Source organism: Erithacus rubecula (assembly GCF_903797595.1).
Source record: "Erithacus rubecula genome assembly, chromosome: 12".
NCBI classification, from domain to species: Eukaryota; Metazoa; Chordata; class Aves; order Passeriformes; family Muscicapidae; genus Erithacus; species Erithacus rubecula.
The window spans coordinates 19,524,729-19,548,637 of NC_136664.1; the positions used below are offsets into that span (position 1 = coordinate 19,524,729).

The 23,909-nt window shown below is 42.0% G+C and overlaps 1 protein-coding gene across 1 annotated transcript; it reads right to left on the reverse strand.

The window, feature by feature from the left end:
- Window positions 1-517: 517 nt before the first annotated feature.
- GPI (glucose-6-phosphate isomerase) lies at window positions 518-21,884 on the reverse strand. The gene is made up of 18 exons (XM_079316205.1): window positions 21,689-21,884; window positions 17,421-17,511; window positions 16,996-17,064; window positions 14,134-14,253; window positions 12,217-12,300; window positions 11,985-12,131; window positions 10,173-10,244; window positions 9,118-9,162; window positions 8,287-8,340; window positions 7,426-7,486; window positions 5,912-5,955; window positions 5,539-5,691; window positions 5,111-5,240; window positions 4,667-4,743; window positions 3,297-3,425; window positions 2,792-2,867; window positions 2,643-2,709; window positions 518-1,425 (listed from the first exon to the last, which is right to left on the reverse strand). The coding sequence occupies exons 1-18, from the start codon at window positions 21,805-21,807 to the stop codon at window positions 1,302-1,304; spliced, it is 1,662 nt and encodes a 553-aa protein (XP_079172331.1). The 5' UTR covers window positions 21,808-21,884; the 3' UTR covers window positions 518-1,301.
- Window positions 21,885-23,909: the final 2,025 nt, after the last annotated feature.

A 23,909-nucleotide genomic window follows, 5' to 3' on the forward strand; every position in this document is an offset into this window, starting at 1 on the left:
GGGCTACACCGACCGGAGAGCAGCGTGCTTCCCTCAGGGACAGCGCGGGAGAGCGGCGGGAGCCGGGCTACACCGACTGGAGAGCAGCGTGCTGCCCTCAGGGACAGCGCGGGAGAGCGGCGGGAGCCGGGCTACACCGACTGGAGAGCAGCGTGCTGCCCTCAGGGACAGAGCCGGGCTACACCGACCGGAGAGCAGCGTGCTGCCCTCGGGCGGGTCCTCTTCCCCACCATGCGAACAGTGCTCCAGCGGTCCGAGCAGGGAGGGGAGGTTCAGCCCGCAGCACCCTGCCCCGCCAGTGAAGCACACAGCAAAGATGGGCGCTAAGGGGTCCCGGCTCACACAGTGGAGTCAGCACTGAGGGTATGAGAACCAAAGCTTCCTTTCAATGCTTGTGTCTTACCTTTATTAAAGGTGTTACAGAACAATAGCCAGAGCATGCCAGTTTGCTAGCAAAGAAGTTAACAGTAGTAGAGAATAAAAGAGGATCAACTTATTGACAACAGGTTTCTCTATATTTTCATTGTTGTGAGACAGTGATGCTGATTAACCAGTGAGAAATCCCTCCTGGAGGATACCAAAACCGCATTTCTTCTCCAAGTGATCCCAAGCTTTTGCTTCACAAACTCTGGAAAACTGTTAAGATATCACTGTCTTCAGGAACTTACTTTCTTTTTGGATAGCTGTGCACATAGCTTACAGACAAAACAGGAAATCTTTTACCAAACATCAATAAACTTGCATTTTCACAGTAGCACTGGGGGGGAAAAAAAACACCTCTGTACCTTGCTCAAAAGGGATGAAATGTAACCGAATAACCTACAGCTGTAGGTCTGATTCTTTAAACACATTCTAGTTTCCAGCATTCAGCAGAACCAGTCCAAAATGACAAAAGTCAGCTCACTTGGCTTCAGAGAACCTTACACAGTGAGTGAGGCAAATGTTACTAGGGCTGCACTTTAAAGATAAAGTGAAGAAGTTTTACTCATCCATCATACCTTTTATTTTCTAGTATCAGTAGGTGACCAACTTTAAGGAAGTTGAGGGATAAGAATTGAGGAACATACCAGCTGCACTTTACAGATTAACAGCCACAGAAATAGAAAGCAACTATAGAATCTCAGGGTTTCACAAAACTAGTTTCATTTGTAACACTTGACGCAACAAGATGAACTGCAACAAGTGAAGAGAGCTACATCTGTAAAGTGCTATTTTTGTTAAAAGTGGCTAAAAAAAAGCACAACTACAACAGATTTGGGTACTCGGTGGTGAGATTGTCGACGTCCTCCAAGTATTTCTTTTCAAGCTCTGTGTTTTTTGATGAAATTGATGAGCCCATTTGTTGAACTATCATGAGATGTCACTGGAGCATCTGACTCCAGCTCAGGCTCAATTTTCTTGGCAAGTTGTTTTCCAAGCTCAACACTGTGTTTACAAAAGCATGAGAAGAAAAAACAAAAAGCAGTATTAGTGCTAACAATTTACAGTATTTGCTATAAGCCATTGATACTAAAAATAGATGCCAGCAAAAAGGAACATCCATGATGGTCTATCCCTCAAAAATTACCAAAGTATTCAACTCAGTGTCACTCATGAAAAACTGGAGTTCCCATTAGCTGAGCACACAGCACACATTACAGGATGTTTACATGAATGTTTTGTTTTAAAAGCTAAGCAGAATCTTTTCATCTCAGTGTTCACCTGTGTCCTGGAACTTCATGTGTGGCAACAAAAGCTGTACTTACTCCTACTGCACTCCTGATTTCAGAATTTATAACAGACATCAGCTTGTACTAGACAGTATTCTTTTTTCAGGTTCTGCAAAAGTGTTCTATAATAGAACATGCTGTGGTAGCCAGCACCAAAGAACACACACAGAGACTAAGGTACCTTAGTGTAAATGGATATTCAACACCTGTAGAGTAAGTGTGCTCTTCAAAACAACCCCTCACAGCATAAGCAGGATTGCACCTGAAAAAAATCTTATTTCCCAATCCCTCTACCAAAGCCTATATACAGTATGTTTACAGTTCATATTACTACAGATGAAAGAACCTGATTAGCTCCTGATTAAATTTAAGTGACAAAGTGACAGACTCCTCCAAACTGCTGCTGAACATGTGGAGCTCCAGCTCAGCCCTTAGTCACAGATGAAGCCTGCATGAAACCAAGGGCTGCTGCCTACACAGACCTCTGCCAGGTATGCTGTCTCTCCAGCACAGGAAAATTAAGAGGTAATCAATCTTTCGCTCCACAGATTCCACTCAAACTGCCTACTAGAGTTAATACTCTTTTTTGCACACTACAGGGAAAATGTTTTCCTTCCTAGTTCATAGTGCATGCATGTGTTCAACCTACCTGCCTATCTTCTTCACTACTGCACCTTTTTACATTCATAGTGTTTTTCTAAATTCAGCAAAAGTCCTTAGTCAAAATTGTCATCTACAAGTTATTATGCATGGCTAACCTATGCATAATGTATTATGGCATGGAAACCTATCCACAGAAAATCTGTTCTCATTTAAAACCATCCCATAACCATGTGCTCCAAGTATAAAACCTTTTGATTGTCTTTTCTCTAATTCACAATAGATTCAAGAATCTGTCAAGAAGCATAAAAGAAAGAAACCAAGGAAACTTACCCCCACTGGTCATAACTGTTAATGTCCCAGACAACTCCTTGAACAAATATCTTGTGCTCATACATGGCTATAAGCAGAAAGAGATTTATCAATAAAACTGACCAGAAAATCTTCATTAGAATTCACAGATGAGAAATGTATTTACTCACCAATGATGGCGCCCAGGGTGAAGGGGTTGAGTTTTGTAAACATGATGGAATTGGTTGGTCGATTTCCCTCAAAGACCTTCCAAAACAAGAGTTACATTATCACCTAGTATGTTGTAACACTTCCATTAGAAGCTTGCAGATTTTATCTCTTTTGGAGTCCACACTAGACTATTTGCATTAGCAGCAAATACAAAGTCCTGAAAGCTCTAAAGGCCTTCAACCATAATATCGTATCATTCCCATGTTTTTTTTTTTACAAACACAATATATATCCAAGTAGCCAGCATTTCTGGCTACTGTGGGCTACAAGAAGTAACCCAAAAGTCACTAGCCCAAGGCAGTGCTGAGATAGCCCATGTTTCCTGGAACACCTCCAAGGTTTTAGTGCCAAAGTGCTGCTCACAGCCTGTTCCAAGTGCCCTGCCAAGGTGCCAGTGCCCCCCATCCCAGCTGCCCTGCCACCCCCAGCAAAGCCCTCAGTCCAGGGCACTCCTGAGCCGGGTACCTTGTGGGGAAGGAGCTTCTCCAGAGCCTCCCCGCTCAGGCCGGCCGCCTGAAGCTCCTTGCGAGCCTCATCAGCCGTCTTCCCTTTCATCAAGGCCTCCGTCTGGGCGAGGAAGTTGGCCAAAAGGATCTAGCAGGCAGAAACAAACAAATCACCATCTGCATGGCTGGAACACTGGTACCTGGTGCTTGAACCCACACCAAGACCTACTCCAGACTTACAATGAAATATGCAGCCATTTTAGCTATTGCTTCTTCCCTCCAAGTGCCAGGAGACTTCATTACTATTCTAAAGCACACACATTCAAAGACAGCCAGGACAGTTTTGCAAAATCCTGCTCCTGCTGAAGCTGGCAGCAAGTCTCCCAGTGGCACCAGAGAAGCCAGGAACTTCACACAATCCTTTCACTCAGTATAAGCTATGATTTTCTCATACCACACCATCTCATGGAAAGTCAGGTGCAAACATTGGTCAAAGGTAACCAGCTAAGATGCATTTACTCATCTGTATGCCAGAAAATCCCCACAGCTTACCATATACCAATCTCTACCAATGCAAGGTTTTAACTTATTGCTCCCTGTCTAATGTTAGCTTGCAAATTTCTGTGGTTTTGTCCTACCTGAAGATACAATAAGTTTTTTTACAGTCAAATGAAACCTTTTTTCCCCTTCTTTTGTGAAGTCATATTCTAAATTTTCACCTGCATTTGGTTTTACTTGACAAAAAAATTACCATTACACAATTCAAATAGCTCTTGTAATCTAAAATCATGACAAGACTGAAATTCAGTGAGTAAAGATGCTTTTTGCAAAGTATGTATGCATTAAATAGATAACCAGAACATGTTTCCACCTTTGGAAGTTAAATAAAAATCTTAGTTCATTGAAAATCCTTAGATAAACTAAAAGCTGGACAGGTTAAAAACATCTATGTAGAAGGCCATCACCTCAGTCATACCATTAGATACCCCAAATTTTGTCCTAGAATTTAATATTTGAAAGCTTCAGAGATAGTGTCACATCAGGTCTGAGAATTTGTTTCTTCCTACTCTCCAAGAACTATATTCCTTACAATTCAAGGAATTTTAAATACTTAATTGCTCAACTCTTTCCAGCTCCAGCAGACTCACAGGAAACACCAGTGAGCTGCCTCAAGCTGGCACTGCAATTGCTTCAAGAATAAACATACCACTGCATTACATATAACTTGCAATTATAATCAAGGTATTTTTAAATCTGTTGTGAATGTTAACAGAGCTTTTGTGTATAGTTTCAAAGGGACATTCAGAAATATCACACAAGGCAATATCCAGTAAGTTACCATGCCTTCAGTCACAAATATGGTGATATTTGCCCTGACAAAGAACTTACCTTGTGATGCAAGCCATTTCTGATGGGATGCTGGGTCTGCACTGGGATCAGGAAGTCACAGGGAATCATGCGAGTTCCTATTAAAAAAGTGTAAATAACAGGTAAATAACTCTGCATCAGGTAAGTCTTAGAAAATCTTCACTTTTGACCCCATTTTCAGAGTTATTGACAGACTCGGTCATTTTTAAAAGATTTATTGAAGAGCATTATTATTTGCAGCAGAGGGAAGTAACATACAGCTCAGTCGTTTCAGCTTTGATCTCCTTATTGTCGTTAAAACCTGCACCTTATAGTTTTCATAAGCCACTAATTAAAACCCCACAGCAATGTGATTTTAGGTTAGGTATGTTCAACTTCTAAACAAGTGCAAACTCTGCTGCCTCGTACAGCTCTGTAGCCATTCAGGCTTTAATTCCAGGACAAGGAATTAAACAGTTTCTTTACCTTGGTGAATGAGCTGGTAGAAAGCATGCTGCCCATTGGTGCCAGGTTCTCCCCACACAATAGGGCCAGTGCTGTAGTCCACACGGGAGCCTTTCTTTGTAATGTATTTGCCATTAGACTCCATATCACCCTAAAGATGGGAAGAACAGGATCACTCAGTACAAATTTCTATACATACTTCAATAAGTAGTGCTTGTTTATAGAAATTTTATAAGCATCAGGGATACAGCTGCTTAATTTATGGACATCAAGATAACAGAGGTATGAGGAAAAGGTCTTTAAGTGCAGAAATAAGCTGAAATCGATTCCTGGCACCAGTGTCTTCAGGCAGCTGACTCCATGAATGGGGTGCAGTTTTATGTGCCACACTCAGGCCAGGAAGCAGGCAGACTGGCTGTCCCGGCTGGCAGCCGTGCTGTGAGCCCTACCTGCTGGAAGTAGGCGGCGAAGCGGTGCATGTACTGGTCATAGGGCAGCAGCGCGTGGGTCTCACAGCCGTAGCAGTTGATGTACCACACCCCCAGCATGGCCAGCAGAACCGGCGCGTTCTTCTCCAGGGGCGCAGTGTGGAAGTGATTATCCTGCACCACACAAAGCTAAGTTACACTTCTGACAAAGCAGCTGCCACCCCTCCCAACTCCCACATTGTTTTTATTGTGTTGATTCAGTGAGAGCTTCCCATTAACTTTCATTTTAACACCATTGAGGACAAGACAGGAAGCTGAACTTCAGAAATCAACCTGCTTTCCATTTCCTTACTAACTCAGAGGAACAAATCTAAAATTGGCATCCCACACTCACCATCCAGTGGGCTCCTGCAAGCAGGCTCTCGAAGTTGTCAAAACCTACAATGGAGAGAAGCCAGTTTGTATTCACTATTACAACTCAAACTTGGTTTTTCTTATACAGACAACTGTGAAACAGCTTTGATTCCTTGTATGCAGCAAGCCTCCCAACTACTAATCAAGTTTAAAGCTGCACTTAGACTCCTCCCAAATTTTGCATCCTGGAAGTCTTATGCTTAATGGCCAGACTTCAGGGCAAGTCCAACTTCTTGAAACATAATTCAAAAACCTTTGCCTAAAATCCCCATTCAGGCAGAATGAGCAACCAGAAGGAAAACAGAAGCCTTTAATACAGAGCCTGCTTTGAGGCCACATAGTTTTTAGCAATTTTGAACATTTAACCACAGCCAGTGGGAGATATATCCCCCCCAAAAAACAGGACAAGATTAGCATGGCAGGGATTTCTGCACTGGTATAGGAAAATCAGCTCAAATTCTGAAAAAAAGGCTACCCCCTCCCTTCCCTGCTCTCTCAATTCACCTGGGCTTTCCTTTGCTTTGTAGTTAGGGTATTTAAATCTCCATTCACTTTCCCAAATGAATAGTTTCACTAAGGCCAGCCCTTCTTGCAAAAACAGAAATCCTTATTCTTACATAAGAATTGGGAGGTGAAATGTTAGGGCTCAAAGCAGCAGCTCTACCTATGGTCAGAGGCCAGTTGCGGGAGTTGAGCAGTCTAAGAGGAAGAAGTGCAGATAGGCTGGCATGTCAGCAGTCAGCACTAAATCTGTCTGACAGCAGCAATGAACAGTTTGTTGCAGATGAAACAGTAAGTGCCTGACTTGTTGATTTTGCTCTTATAATAGATTTTTCTACCCATGAAGACTCCTATTCATATAATTGCAAAAAACACCAAACCCTGTGTTATTCTTCTAACCCCAGTCTAACAGAATCCTAGCTTTTGCCTAGAAAAATAAATTACATTATAGCTTTAGACTTTAAACATCTGAAAGCAGTGATGAAGGAACAAATGTAATCATCAGGCCCTATAGCCTTTACAAAGTACTGGGAACAAAAGGAATTAATAGCAGAGGAACATAGTTAAGAATGCTACACAGAGCTCAAAGACACAGCACCAGAGACAGGACTTTGGTGTTAGTGTGTGTACACTTACAGAAGCTAAACACCCTACTTCAAGTTTGGGAATGTCATTTGCAAGGTCTGATTTTCAACACTGACACAGCTTTATATAAGTCAGGTACTTTTGGCTATGTGACTAAAGCAATGCAATTTGACTATTTGTCCCCAAGTATGGGGTAATTCCCCAAACTATATTTGCAGTACTAAAATATCAACACTTTCATTACATTGAAGATAGTTTTTTAGCACCCACATCCAACCACTCAGAGTAGGCACATAAACAGTATTTGTCCCAAATCCGATTCACCATCCACTACTGCTAATGCACTCCATAGTTACATTCCTGAGGCAAACAGAGCAATTCTTGGCACGCTGGCCAAGGAATACCTACCAATATGCAGGGCAATGGAGAGACCAATGGCAGACCACAGGGAGTAGCGGCCACCAACCCACTGCAAACAAGAGATGGTTGAGATACAGAAGGGCAAGGCTTTTACATTCAAACTATTAGAAACAGCAGCATGTGTTTAGACTGTTCTCAGCAAAACCAATACTCTTCCTGGTGACAATTCACTGAAGATATTTGGCATAGTCAAGAGAACGTGCATTTCACAATGCACCCTAACAAATGCGTTTGAGAGTCTGAAGTTGTCCTACTCGTCTAATTTTTATAACATCTGCTAAGTAGAGATTCAATTCCAATTCACTTCCAAATTCCAAATTTGCTGCTTCAATAACTGCTTTCACAGTATCACTCCTCTACAGGGAAAGCCTGCTTCAGCAAAGTGCTGACGCTTGGGAAAGGTAACATGCCAAAGGGCAGTACACTTAAAATATGCATCTGGTACAACATCTCCAATTGGGCTCCCATTTCTGATGTCTGACCTTTACCAGGCCTAGGTTATATACCATAGACACCCACAGGCAAATGTCACAGCTTATAATAACTACTTGAAATAAGCAATAAGCCAAGACTATCTCCTGTTACTCAACAGCTGATTGGACATCTAAGAACACAGACTCCTCTTCAGACCTTTGACTGGGAGATTTTAACTGAATGGGCAAGAGTTCTCAACTTGCCTTTAGTTAAGGGTTTTCAGGCATTTCAGTGCATTGAATACAACTCCTATAATTTAGGAGTTGCTGCTTTAGAAACTGCTTCTGCAGTTTTCAGATATCTAGTTGGAACCCTCTTACTTGCTTCAGAAAAAGCTAACAGTTAACACCTACCACATATCAGACATTTACTTACATCCCAAAACTCAAACATGTTCTCTGGGTCAATTCCAAAGTCTTTAACTTTAGGCTAAAATAAACATTAAAAAAAAAAAACCATAAGTAAAACCAACAGTCATGAAAAGCTTTATACCAAGCAAGCAAATGCAAGTTTAGTATCTATTAAATAAACAATCCTACAACTACATCCATTTTAAAAAATGCATAGCAGCCACCACAAAAACCACATTTTCATTTCCAGAAATAGCTATCACTACTCATTATTAAAAATCAATGACATACATTCATTTTTCTGATGAATCTAAGTGGCCATATAGTTTAAGCTGGTCTGACATTCAGTTTACATTTACCAGAACCATAATGTCAGTCCCTGATAGCCTGCCAATGACCACAGTGTTGTTCAAACTGCTGCCAGTCTCTCCGCTTCATATTTTGCATGAAATACCACAGAGTATGATCATCATAAGCATTTTTCAAAATGCCTGCACTATTTTGGCAATTACCTGGAGTTCAGAATAACATTTATTTTCGTAACTGTATTCACACACAACTTAGGCAATTAGAGGTAACACTCATTAATAACAAGTCCTTTCAAACACAAGAGCTCTTGATTTCAGATGTAAAGCTCTAGTAGAAAAAGCACACATTTATAACCAAAGTCTAACCTCAGTATAGTTCAATACTCTAGAAGTGTTTCAGTCACTTTGAGGAGAAGAAAAAGGGCTTCCCTTCAAGAGTAATGCTAAAATTTGGTATTCGAGCATCTTAAAGGATAAGCTTCCTTACTAGATTTTACTATTTGCCTTAAAAGTACATAGGAAAAATTAACTAGATTGACTATACTTACAGCATTAGTAGACAAGGCAACAAAATGCTTGGCCACAGTTGAAGGCTTAATAAAAATAAACACATAGTTAGGTCTAGAATGTTAATTATTTTCATTTCTGGTTATAAAGCTTATCTGCTACAATTTAAACAAAATGCTGTTGACTGTCATCAGTTGTTAATAACTTGAAATCATCTTCTTCACATTCAGTGTAGGATTTGGCAGCATATTCAAAGAACATTCTGATGATGTTCCCATCAAGCCCTCCAGCAGCTTTCCCTCCAGAAAGGGGCACACCCTCTCCTTCAGAGTGTTACCACTCTGGACATCACCACAGCTCCAGAGCAGATGGAGCTTGATGTACACCCACTGCCCTTACAGCCAAGGGCAAAAAACCAAGACAACCAGAACTACTGATAAATGTCAAGCTCCAGATTCAGACTTGAATCTTTGAAAAGGTGTTCTGGTAAACAAAGATAAGTTGTCTGAACAGTAGTGCAAGGAAGAATATCAAAGCCCAGCTTTCAAACTACAGTACAGCAACCCTGAATGGAACACATTACAGACTATCTTAATTACTGAACTGGTAGTAACTGCATTTTTTCCTTTAAGAGTTAGAAATAGGAGAGAATGAGCCAAATACAAGGTTTCTATTCATAGTACAGCCATCTGCCATGGAAATGTCAGTGTATTATTCCAGCCATAGATTCATTTCTAGTTTTTAAAGATTCAGCAATAATTTAAAGGTAGAGCCACACACACTACTCTTGTATTTTCATTACCAGTAGTTCTACCAAATTACTGGTTAGCTCTAAGGCAAACACTACACTATTACTTAACAGGCAAGATTTGGAGAACAATGCATGAGAACCATTTATAATAAAAAGCTAGTGGGTTATCACTTTGTTTGGACAAAACAGTCCATCATTACCAAGGCACTAAAATGATCTAACTACATAATTTGTTATGTTTGGGCAATTACTGGTTCTGCTCCAAAGCACAATGAATGACCAGAAAGAAATTGCACAACAAAAACTGCTGCATTCTGTTACTTAAGTTACAGATGTCAGACTTACATCATTAGCAGCACGCAGGAACCACTCTTTGGCCGTTTCTGCATTGGTGATGGTTTCCTGCGTGGTGAAAGTCTGCACAGTGGAAAACAAGCAAATAAGTAAAACAGTGTTGTTAAAATGGAAACAACTTCAGGCTACTAAAACATCATATGCTCAGATAACCAGAGCAGAGTGATTCTAGATGTTCATAATACACAGCTGCTGCCATATTATAGGAAAAAGCAAGCTTATGAATCCAGTAAATGCTAATATAGCTAGATTTACCCATCTACCTGCAAATTAGTATATATCTGAAACTGGAATAATTATTTCCTGTCTCTTGCCTTCCCAGTCCCCAAACTGCTCTGCAAAACCTTGAGACTAAAGTCATCTACTTCAGTCTTCTACTAAAATATTAAAGTTTTAATGTTTAACCAAAAAAAAAACCCCAAAAAACCCACTAATTGAATATCTAAACAGGCTAACCCAGCTGGACTGTCCTATTGTCCTTTAATTCCTATTTTTCATGGAAGAACACTCATTTCTACCAAGACTCTCGTCATAATTCTTTTGCTGATTAGAGGAAAGCATTTTCCTGCTTCATGAAGTGTGCATAGAAGTTCAGTCATGCAGCTCTGCAAGTATCTACAACCATTCTGATTTATTCAGCCATCAAAATCTAGCTTTAAGGGTGAACACTAGATTCATGCTACTCTCATCCATCTCCAGAAATATTTCATTATGAAACATAAGCCTGTTATGGAAAGAAAAAAAATGCCATTCATCCTCTTCCAAATATATCCAATTATCTAAGTACAGTCTGGCAAACAAACTCAAGTGTTACTCTTGCAATTTGGCAGTTTTCTAAGCCTTTGAACTGTGATCCCTGGACTCAATTATTCCAAGTGACCATTAGTATTACTTTGTGCAGTTTCCTTATTACTCCATAAGCTGTTGCTCGGCTGCAGCAGTGCCAAGATAAGATAATGAGGACTGCGCAGAGCATGGCCAGCACATGTTCATTTGTTGCAGATTGTCTCCAACAGCAGAAAGGTTCTACTGTGCTTTACAAATGAAGGCAACCCAAGTTACATAACCATGAAGTCTGTCTCCACCTCTTTGCTCAGACAGAAGCATTCCTCAGAGGGAGAGGGCTGCTGGCCATTATTGCTCACAGAGTAAGTTCTCAGCAAGGCAAGACTTAAAGGCAGCTATTCAGTCTGTAATCAGAATAGGTGTCATCTTATGAAGTACCAGCAGACTATCTTCACCTCTAAGTAAAGCAGCTTAGTATTTATAGTGCTCAAGGAACTCAGCATTTAAGTTATTTAGGTGAAGGTATTTTGTGACTACACTATAAAATGAAGATTCTTAAAGTACACGTGATTCATTAATGCAAAAAACCAAAACACTTAGCAAGTACACTTTGCTTAAAAAAAAAAAATCAGAAGTCCTTTAGGAATGACATAATAGCCAGAATTTCTAAGAAATAACTACATTGGATACTACACTCCACCTACAGAGAAGCGCAGGGAAGCAAACTTCTGGGGATAAAGCTAAAACTTGCATTGACTGAGAAATAAACCCCAGACAACATGAAATTGTTCATGTATCTTATTTAGGTTAAATAATTATCAGCAATTGACTTAGATTCCCAAGTACTTCAGCAGCAAGACAACCTTGTACTGCAACTTTAGAAAGAATCATAACAGACCTGTTTAGAATAATCCACACTGGAAAACCCTGATCTAGATATTCCTGCAGACAGCCCTCTCTTCTGACTGAATTCTTTACGGTCAGAGAAGACACAGGCAGTGCTTGTATCAGACATACCTTTGATGCAATGATGAAGAGAGTAGTGTCTGGTTTGAGTTCAGCCAGGGTTTTGGCTATATGAGTACCATCAATGTTGGATACAAACCAAACACGAGGGCCGCCCTTGGAATACGGTTTCAAGGCTTCAGTTACCATCAGAGGGCCCTGGATAGAAGCCACAATTAGATTTTATCCTCACTGTAAGCATGTACACAAAGATGTTCAGGGTGTACAGAAGTCAAGGGCTTACCAAGTCAGAGCCACCAATCCCAATATTGACCACATCAGTGATTGCCTTTCCAGTGTAGCCTTTCCATTCACCACTGCGGACCCTCTGTGGCAAAAAAAAGGGGAAAAAAAAGCAATTACTATTTTACACTTACACTAAAGCTACTGATGCTAATGCTGGAAAGCAGGCTTTGTTTTCAGGTACTGTTGTAGAAAGCTGCCAAAGACAGCTTTCAAGCCCCTAGACCTTAAGGCCTACACTCAGAGCTACCTTCTTGGCTAGGTGTTGCATTATGCCTAAGATAGAAGTAAAGACACAGCACAACATTAAACACTTGATGAAATTGAAACTCTCTCCCTTCTGTATGGACTGCTGTAGCAATTACAGTGTTTGCTAAGGCAAGAGCCATCTATCCAAAAGTGAAAAAATCTTGGGCATTGAACTATGTGCAACAAGTATCTGAACCTGAAGCAGTACTTCAAGTGTCTTTAACTAGAAAGCACTTCACTAACTGAACTGGAAGACAGTACAAATAAAACCACAGAGATAAGAGATTTACTGGCAAACCAAACATTCTAAAAGCTTTTCTCTTGCAAGTATGCTTTGCATTAGGATTTATTTCTGGGCTGCACCTTAACAGCACATGTACAAGTTCCTGCTCTATTCCTGTCTAAGGATCACTGAAAGTTCCAAAACAAAATTACAATTATTAAATAACAAATTCTACATTGAATTTTGTCCATCATCTACCACATATACATTCAATCTATTCCAATCACAAAAGCAATTCTTCTGGTATCAGGAGTACTTCCAAGTACATTTCCCAAATCTAAAACAATTTTACTACATAGCACTTAATTATCCTGATACTTGCTTTCCTTCACTACAAATATTTAGGCTTTTCATTTTTCCAAACAGAAAATCCATTTTTAGTAGCAGCATTCCTGTAACCCATATAAAATATTGCTATAGTCTTAAAATCCCATCTGCTAAGTAAGTCAACTGAAAGCAGCATCTTTGTTAATATTTTCAAAGAAATTGCTTAACGTGACTTTGCAGAGAAGATACATCTGCATGAAAGTGATTTATGGGTTCTGATAATTGAAACCATAGAGCAACCAAGAGGATGGCACCAGTGAAAACTCCTGTTTTGCACTATCAAAACCATAATCAGCTAAAAATTCTATGGTGGCAGACACCACAGAATATCCACGGCCATTCAATTCTCACAGCATATGAGGAAAGCACCAAATTCACACCAATTGGTGTCAGTTATTGTGGTTTTAGCATTTCTCATTAATAACAGAACACAGGCTTATTCTGCACAGGTTAGAAGTGTGAGTTTGCAGTGAAACAGGGCACTACCACCAGTTAAGACTCCTCACAACAGCAACCAAGCAGGTTCAGGTCCTCACAGCCTTGTTTAAAGTGCATTAAAACTATGTAGGTGAGTATTCTGCAAACAGAATAGAATCAAAGTAATTTGACCTAAAACCAGAAGGTCCTTAAGAAACTATTTAAATAGAACATAATCCAATTGCAATTTAGCTGGGAACTTTTACCTCTCTCCTGATTTTAAACAAATGTTAAGAGGCAGTTTCTACATGGTGCAGCAAATTAGTTGAAAAATTAGCAAGAAATAAAGCAATATTGGAATGGTACTTAATGATTTACAAGACTTCCAAAGTACACACAAGATTACTGCTGAAAGAGCAAAATCTAGAGTACCCATTAAAGAAAAACCCAACTGGAAACAGGGGACAAGAGTGAATCAATAAAATCAGCTCCTCCATGCTTGAGCCAGAACTATTATCAACCTTAAAAAAGGACAATAATTCATGTAAACCAGTCTACACTTAACACTTCACAACCCCCATGTAAGAACCTGGCTGGGTATAGAACAAATGTATAAAAACATAAGTTATGGTGGTACTATACCTGACAGAAGTGTTTCATTTTGTCCAACACTTTGTTCACTTCTGGAACAACATCCTTCCCATCCACAAGGATTGGCACATTGGAGCGATTTCTCAGAGCAATGTGAAGCACAGCTCGGTTCTGAAACAAGGGGAGAATACCAAGATGAGGCTCTTTCCAGGTTACACCCCAGGGCCTCAGATACCTCATCCAGAGGGCAGTATAACCATCAGGACTTGAAAATCCTTTAGATTAACTGGGATTAGCAGAGCAGCATTTTCAGTGTGTGTGCATACACACATCAGCAGCTACCTCAATCACCCTCTCACTTCATCATCTCAGTGCAAGGGGCTTACAACAGCACAATATGCAAAGTACAGTTTCACTTGGGGAAAAAAGGCTCAGAATCCCTTTGAAAGCATTTGGAGATTGAAGTTCAGAATTCAGCAATATTGACAATGCTGTGATCTTTATTTTGGCATGCTTTAGGTATATAAAACTGAAATTGTTTCTTATGATGACAATACAAAAAAAAAAATCAATTACAACAAGCAGCTGAAGTTATTTTCTCAGGCATGTTCTCAATTATCCTAAGTAGTCTATTTTCATATAGGAAGAGACAATCAAACATTTGACAAAGAATACAATATCCACTACCCACAATAAATGTTATCTGAACACTTGCACACCAAACATGGAGGCAGTGTTGTGCTACAAGACAAAATCTTAGCATGCACAATTTTATATTACTTCTTGGCAGTTACACACAAGCCAAAGCACCAAAATCTGGCCTGTGGGTCAGTTGTTTAAGAGTTTAACAGCTGTAATCCAGAATGAAGAAATTAGTCAATACTCATGAACAAATTTAAAAATTAGTCTGCTCTACCTCACTGTTCCTTAATACAATGAGAGGCACTGTGAGACAAAGACACAGACAATATAACTGCAAAGTTATGACTTAATACCAAATGCCAATTCAAAAATCATTGAGTTTGTGGTTACTGACTTGGAATGCAAAAATACAAAACCTCTTTCACATTGCTAATTGAAGTACACCACACAAATTTGGGGTGAACAGACAATTTTTTTTGCAGCACACAGGCCACAGAATGGTATTTGGTAAGTACGGCTCACTATCAGCTAGAAGGATGCTTTGCCTAATCAAGAGGAAGCCTACTTGACCTGATCTCTGTGGTTAGGGCAGAAAGTATTCTGTAAATACACTGCAGGCTATGAAGCCTGTCCCACAATGAGTGGTCAGATGAGTTACCTTATAATGCTCTTTGTACCATATCAAGCTCCAAGTTTGAACTCATCTGGGACAAACACCTGGCAGTGACACCCATGGGTGCACTACAAACAACTTCCACATAAGCACACAACAGGCAGCCAAAGCCAATGCTGAAGCACCAATACAGACAAGTCTAAAATAATTCAGACAAATATCCAAAGAATGTTCTAAAGCAGATCAAGAGCAGTGGACGAGTCAGCTCTTGCCATCAAGAAGCTCCCTTATGTCTTACTGCTTTAGCTTTATTCATGCTGACAGCATCCTGCTTAACATCTGACAATTTCACACTGTCCACGTGCTCCCATTCCAGAGCCAAACCAACCTGGTTTGATATTCCATGCAAACAAAAAAATTAGGCAAACCCCATCCAAGTCAACTACTGAATTGGAAAGAAGTAACTGAGAAACAGCCTGATAAGAGGTGTTTCTAGACTTGTAAGATACATCAAGTGGTATCAAGACAGTAGGAAAAGAGGGAGCTAGCAGCAGAAAACAAACACATTAGAGTTTGATACTGTGTTTAGGTGCTTTCTGAGACTTCAAAATTCTGAAACTTCAACTGCTACACCTGCTCTCAATACACAGTGAAGAACAACTCCATAATACACAGAGATGGGCAGTGACAGGCAGTATCAGACAAAACAACCCTCCAGACAGATTTAAGACTCTTCAACCTCTTTCCCTGCTTTCTCTTTTCAGCAGCTGTATCTGCAAATTTAAGGCATTAATACAGAAGGAACAGGAACCATTCCTCCAGTGAAACTGTATCTGTTTCTGTGTCTTTTTACAAACATGAATCATTCACAAACAATACAATGTCCATCAGCTGAGTTACTTTAAGCAAACAGCTTGTGCAATAGCTAAATCATTCAATAGCCAAGTCAAAGGAAATACTGCTTTCTCTGAATTTGCCTCAAACATACTAAGTAGCCTTAATTTTTAATGCAGGCTAATCAAACCAACTGTACTGTTAAGTTCCCAGTTTTCATCTGATGTTTAATATCAGAAAGTACAGTTGGCTTTCTGTATGTTTTAGTAAAGTTTTAGTAAAGATTTAACCATAACTACAACCTTCAGATTTGCAAAAAGAGGAAGGTAGTCATCCTCCTACTGAAATACAGAGCTAATTTCCCAAGACTGTTTATAGTCTTGACTGTTAAATGTACCCAAAGACAAGCAGCATCACAGTCCAAAGTAGGTGGTCTACCACAATCCTCCCTCACACCCTCTAGGCAGTTTAGTAAGCTTTATGAACACTAATACTAGGCAAAAAGCATGTAAGGGATACCTGGAATGCAATACTCTGCTCCATGCCCTTTGCAAGGTCTAACTCATCTTCTTCACCACAAGAGTGAAGAGGAAAAAACCAAAAACCTACCACCAAAATCTCCAAAATAAGATGTACTGAAAGAAGGGGTTTTTTAGTAAGAGCTGTAAAATTTTTCCTAGGTGATGCAGCAAACATTACAACCACTCAGGATTTCAAAGGAGTATTTAAAGTAAGTTTTTTTTCAAGACTTGGCTTACACAGATGCACAAACATCCACAATACACAACTAAAGTGGAAAGAGCCATGGACAGAAATAGCCTTACCTCAGTGAAGTTGATCTTCTCTCCACTAAACATGCGCTCTCTGGCACTTTCCACACCCCTTGACTTGGCCTGAGAAAGGTAAATATAGATTTCTCTTAAAATAGTGGAAGTCAACACACATTATGAAGGTCCAGCTACATTAAAGAATATGAACATTTAACAAAAGACAGGGAAACAAATTATGATAGATTAAAAGCCCAACTAGATTCTAGGTAAAAAAAATTGCTTCTTTTTAATGCAGATATGTATTTAAAAATGGCTTTGTAACTAGGGATAGATGACAATGCAAGAATTTGAATCCTGCCAGGGTTTGTACACATATGCCTTTTAACTTGTATGTTAGCTAATGTTTATAAACAGTGCTAGAATAGTGAGCTACAGGTAAAAGCTATTTTGTTTATTAATGCAAGATTTCAAATAGTTACCAGTTCCATCAGCATTTTCATCACTTCTTCTGTAACAAGGTTCTTGGAGTAATCCAGCAAGATATCCCCATGATCAGTATTCAGGGTCAAGCTGTCAAAACCAACAGGTTATTTAATTACATATACCTGAGGGGTGACTGTTTTAAGTAACACAATGGTAACTCTGCTATAGATTACAAAATAATGGGAATCCTAATTAGACTAAGTTAGTAAAGAAGATGTGAGTGACCAATTTGCCCAACAAGTTTCATTAAATGACTTTGTTGAAAACCCTATTTTTCAATAATCTGAATTATAGTGTCCACTTTCTGTTTGTGAAAATCCAAATACAAAGAAGTATATTTGATGCATAGTTGAGCAACCACATACTGTTCCCATTGAGCCACCAGCATTCTCTAGCAATAATCAGCTTTTTCCTTATGTATTATCAGTAAAGAGTTTGTCACATTCTTCTGCTGTTGAAAAATTACGCTGTCTTCCTATAGGTCCCGTCATTCTTTCATACAGTCTTGAACAAGTCTAATTTAAAAATCTATACAACATTATGAACAGAAGCACTGCCAACTACTATGCAGAATTAAACTCTTTGTTCATGGTTTAGTCTTGCAGTGCTCATAGATTCAGTGGAGGTTTATTAACAAATTATTATTTAACAAATTATTTAACAAATGATCTGCAAGCTACAGCCTAACCCTTCAGAAGATAGGCACCTGTAGGTTCTCATCTGAGAGGAAACAAATGGCAGCCCAGTAGAAACCAAGTGAGCCCATTTGCATTTACTATCCTTGTATCTATGCGATGGGTTCTGTAGTTCCTCTAGTCCTTCAGAATACTGGGGTTTTAATCAATTTCTTCTCTGCAATCATTTCCAAATCTATAGAATTTCTCTAACTGAAAAGCTGAATTCTGTAAGTCAGCCTTTGATAAAAGCACATCTTACTCTCCCTATTGCTCCACACACCCTTCAGAGGAAATTGCAGCTACCTCAAGTCTAAGTGTTTCTGCCTTGCTCATTGTCCCATCTGCTTTTCCTTTCTCAATATCTGAGCACAGAAACATGCTCTTATTTTAGCCACCACATATGCCAGAGACTTCACAGGGACACACAACAGCATAATTGTTATTCATACATAACATGACAGAGCAGGAAAGATTCTTCAAAGGAAGAATGGAGCTGAACTTGTAATAACAGTAATAACCAGCAATGCCTTAACATTTCAGTGGTTTTACTTACTGTTAACTTCATTAACTGTTTATTAACAGTAACATCATTTTTATGGTCTTAAAACATACCAGTGAATAAGGAAAGGAAGGTGGTTTCAAGCAGAGTCTTAGAGCCATGTTTCTTTAATAAGTGAGAACACAGACAAGCAAGGAAAAGCAGAATCAGTGCTGTTAAGCACCCTTCTCTTCAGCAGGCTCCTGAAACCCTGACCATCCAGCACCAGGAGCCCTGGCATATGGCTGGCTAATGGGAGGACTGGTTTGGCTCACCTACTGTAATTGTCACTCAGATACTGCACAGAAAAAAAATAACTCTTTGCTATTTGATGCAATTTATTTACAGAAATCTCAGACTTGAACACATTTCACTAATGATACAGCAAGACCATTAGCATACTAACACTTCTCCAGTTTAAAGAAGCAGAACTATTGAAATTATTTTTCTATGAAACTGCAGATGATAGCTTTTCCCAGTGTTCCATCACAAAAAAATGACTTCATATTTACTTGATGCATCTTCTACCTACAATTCATTATTTTACATGTATGTATGAAATCAATCTCCCCAGACCTAGAAGACAATATCTCATTAAGTTATGGCTGGATTCAAGCCACTGTTCATTCAAGGAAACTACAAAAATGTGCTACCCAAGACTTTCCAGGCAAAATCAGATCAAGTAATGGCTACGAGATTTAGCTTCCCACGCACAAGGTGGAGCACACGGCGTACAATGTAATCCTGTATTAAGCCTTTTAGCAAGGGATCCATCCACTCTTTGTTTAACAGAAGCCCCAAAGCCTGCAGCTGAGCTGTGTTCTGCCCAAGTGCCCACTCTGCAATGCAGCAGCTCGTGGCAGTGCTGCTCAGGGGGGGACAAGAGCCTTGTCACGTAAGCCACAGCCACTTCTATGTGATGCAGCCCTCAACCTGCAGCATCTCCACGATTTCATCTCCCATTCACACTGATGGCTCTTATGCTTAATAATGGACAAGCCAAGCAGCAGTGTCATCATTGCACTTTCTATCTGCATCAGGGGTACCTTTGTCAACAGCCAGGTATATCTCTTACCTGCTGAGTTTTATGATAGCTGCATCATATCTGTTCCAACCCTTTCAGAACCAGCAGTTTCCAGTGAACAACCCATGTTGATAAGAACTCCTGCTCCTACCCGACCTTACCACCTTGGGTGGTAAAGAAGGCAAAGATCTCTTACAGGTGTGACTACACTCCTATCAGGAAAGCAAGATATACAAATTCTGAACTAGAAAAAAAAAAAAAGGACAAAGGGAAGAAAGGATCTTCTGTATATATACATGATACGTTGTAGTGAATGAGTGTAAGGCTCTTAAAATAATATTAATAGATACTTGTGCCCAGATATAAAATATTCTGATTAAAAACAATTCACACCAGTCTGAAATTCCTCCAGAACCAGCATTAGAAAGCACTTTCACCTGGGCAAAATGCCTCTTTTCCTTCTAAAGGAATGGAGTCAATGGTTTTGCAACAACATCCAGCAGAACTGAAATATATTCATAAATCTTAATTCCATGTGACGGAAGTTGCAAGCTACACAGAGACATGTGGCCAAACCTCCAGACTACTTAGGTTTCCAACAGATATTAACTACCATCCTCCAGCTGATCTGGCTCAGAGTGGCCAGCTCTGGAAAAAGTACCAGGGAGCTGTACTCAGCACTGCAATTATACTTTGCTATGAGGAAGTTCTCCTAGACTAGAATGAAATTGCTTATCAGGAAACAGGGCAAAATAATTAAAAGAAAGGATTAAGATAGATGAAGTAAACTTAAGACACTTCAACTGTTTACTTACAGGCAGCACAAAAGGACATTAATTGGGGGAGCTATTTGAAATAAATAACCTCAGTAGAGATCATTTCACCAGAAAAAGAAAACAAAAAAACTGGAGATAAGGAAACCTTGCAATGAGAACTAAGTTTGTAAGTGAGGATCTAGCAGATATTACTGATCAATTTCTTAACAATATAAGTCTTGTTAAAATGGCCAGGTGAAGACAGTACTCCAAAAATCTAGCATACTTTTCCCATCGAGGCAAATGATATTTTATCTCTCATATACTGATATGCAGGACTTTAAATACAATCTTAAATTACAAGGTAAGAATTTTATAATGAGTTCAAAACAGGAAAAAAAAATCCCTTTACGTAGGGCAGTTATGAAAAAACCTGATGCACGCAACAAGTCTTATCACAACACTCTAGAACGAAGGCTCAGTATCTCTAGTACTCAGGCTCACTTTAAAACTCAAATCTGGGATGCATCTCGTAATATTGACTTTTCCGATTACTGCTATAGTACAACAACGTAACCACACACATGCCCTCTCAGCATGGTCTCCAGCGTACAGAAAACACGCGTCCCACTTTACAAGATGAAGGCGCTGAACGGTATCACGATGCTTCCACTTGTTACTTCCTCCTCCGTGTGCTACATGGCGCTCGCTGTAGCGGCGATGGCGTGAGGCGAGGCAGGGCTAAACCTCCCCACCAACCCCCGCTGCAGGGCAGGGTCTAGGGCCGGAGGGGGCCCGCAGAGATGCGCGGCCCCTCGCGATTCTATCGCGGAGCTTATCATGACTAAGCACGGGGTGCCAGAGGCTGCGAACGCCGCCCCACAGTGCGGCTGTGCGAGCGCAGCGGGCGCTGTGCTGCCCGGCACGTACCCTGCTGCAAGGATGAGTCAAGGGCAGGCGGCGCGGCCGCCCCTCGGGGGCTGCGAGGAGCTGCCCCCACCCCCGGCCCGGGCCCCGGCGGCGCTGCCGGCCCATGTGCCCGGGCCGCCATCGGCCCCGCACCGCGGGTCGTGCGCCATCCGCTCCCCGCCGGCCCCGCTCCCGCCCGGGCTGCGCGGAAGGAGCGAGCGGAGCGGGGCCGCGCCAGCCCTGCCCGCCCGGGTCCGGCCGCACCGCACCGCGCCCAGCGCGGCCCCGGGCCCGGTACGCGGCAACCGCCCGGGCGCGGCAGCCCCGGGGCCCGCTGCTCCGCGGCACCGCCCGGCCTCACCTGAACTTCTGGAAGCGATCCTTATCGCCCTCGAAGAGCTGCCTCAGGACGAGCTTGGAAGAGTTGGCCTTGTGCCACTCCACCAGCTTCTTGAAATGGGGGTCGCCGGACAGCGCCATGTCCGCGGGGCTAGCAGGAAAGGCGGAATGAACCGAGCAAGGCAAGCAGAGCGTACACCGCCGCTTCCGCTTTTATAGCGGCGACGCGGCCTCCCGCGGCCGCCCCGCCCCGGCCCCCTCCCTCCCTCCCTCCCTCCGCCGCGGGATTCCCTCCGTGCCGCGCCAGACGGGGAGGAGCGGCCTGCGGCTCCGTGCGCGGGGGTGGCGGGGCCTGCAGCCGGAGCCGAGGCTGAGGCCGGAGCTGAGGCCGGGGGCGCCGCGCTCCCGTGTGAGGGAATGGCGGTGTCCCTGTCACGGCGCAGCGCTCCCCGGGGCTGTGCGGAGCCGCTGCTCGTGCGGCTGCACGGTGGAAATACCGTCCCTTCTCGGGCTGGTTTCAGCCCAGCGCTCGGAGGCGGCCTCAGCACCAGGGTGGGACAGGGCTGTGTGACATCCGCACCCCGACCGCCGCGCACCGCCGGGGCAGCGGGGCCGCCTGTGTGCCAGACCCGGGTCTGTGTCCCTCTGTGCCAGATCCCTGTCTGTGTCCCTGTGCCAGACCCCTCCCTGTCTGTGTCCCTGTGTGCCGGATCCCTGTCTGTGTCCCTGTGTGCCAGACCCCTGTCTGTGTCCCTGTGCCAGACCCCTGTCTGTGTCCCTGTGTGCCAGATCCCTGCCCGTGTCCCTGTGCCAGACCCCTGTCTGTGTCCCTGTGTGCCAGATCCCTGCCCGTGTCCCTGTGCCAGACCCCTGTCTGTGTCCCTGTGTGCCAGATCCCTGCCCGTGTCCCTGTGCCAGACCCCTGTCTGTATCCCTGCATGCCAGATCCCTGCCTGTGTCCCTGTGTGCCAGATCCCTGCCCATGTCCCTGTGTACCACATCCCTGTCTGTGTCCCTGTGTGCCAGATCCCTGTATGTGTCCCTGTGTGCCAGGTCCTTGTCTGTGTCCCTGTGTGTCAGATCCCTGCCCATGTCCCTGTGTACCACATCCCTGTCTGTATCCCTGCATGCCAGATCCCTGCCTGTGTCCCTGTGTGCCAGATCCCTGCCTGACCCCCTGTCCACTACACCTGGCTGAGATCTGGGCAGGCCAGGGCAGGCAGAGCAGCAGCTGTGCCATCCTCGGAGGCAAAAGCTGTTCTGGGCATAAAGCAGGATGTTGTTTAAACATGGGTGTATAAAGGAGTTTGTCAAATTCCAGAGATTGCATTCTGCAGCTTAGGAGAGCAAATCCCAGTGAAGTCATGTTTTAAATACCTAAGCCCCTTTATGGATATGGGCCCAAATCAGAGTCACAGAGCATGAACTTGGCTTAGAGCACTAAAATCACAGCCCCGGTCTTAAGCTGAAGATTCAGCATCTTGTCCTTGCTGCAAAACGAAAAACATTCATGATTGATCCTTAACAAAAGTCCTTCTATACCTCACTCTTGCTTGTTCCTAAGATTTGCTTTTTCAGACTTAAAAGAATTGTTTAATAGACCAAAACATTTTTCTTCAGCAAAATAAATCTTAATAACTAGATATCTTCTTGGGGTTTTTTACACTTTTAGAGGCACTCTCAGCCTTGCTATGACAACTTTTGGGCAACTTTGCCAAGACAAAGCTGCTTCTTTCATGCCACCCAAATCTACCTTGCCATTTTTCAGTGCATGTGGTTCCCTGCATGCCTCCATGTAAGGCAGGAAAATAAAATGGCAAAAATTAAACTTTAGAGTTGATTCCACAGAGGAGAACACAAGTGCCCAATAAGTCTTTAAGAAGATGGGTCACCACACTGCTGTGTCACCTTTACATATTTTCCTTCCTATCCCAAACCTTTAGGATAAAACTCTGAGTAATCACAGTCTCCTGTTCAGTAGGAACTGCAACCCAGTTGTAACCTGTAATGCAAAGTTCTTTGGCTTAATAAATATCTCCTATTAGTCACAGGGATAGAGCAAACACCCTTTAAAAAAATGTTAATCTCACTGACAGCATTTGATAATCAGCCATGAAACACTCCTGACTCACCTGTCAGATTTTTCTCAAATCAGGGGAAGCAGAATTCATGAAAGTGTTGTTTCCTCATCCCTATCAAATCCAGGGATCTCACACATACATTTTCCCAAGCTTCTCTGCTGT

What these genes read in the sequence shown, in the direction of transcription:
- GPI (XM_079316205.1), bottom strand. Translation starts at nt 21,807, where the DNA reads ATGGCGCTGTCCGGCGACCCCCATTTCAAGAAGCTGGTGGAGTGGCAC. An exon ending in TCTTCATCATTGCATCAAAG is followed by an intron (nt 10,245 to 11,984) that starts GTATGTCTGATA and finishes TCCACTGTGCAG; the next exon opens with ACTTTCACCACGCAGGAAAC. An exon ending in CTCCATTGCCCTGCATATTG is followed by an intron (nt 5,956 to 7,425) that starts GTAGGTATTCCT and finishes TCTCCATTGTAG; the next exon opens with GTTTTGACAACTTCGAGAGC.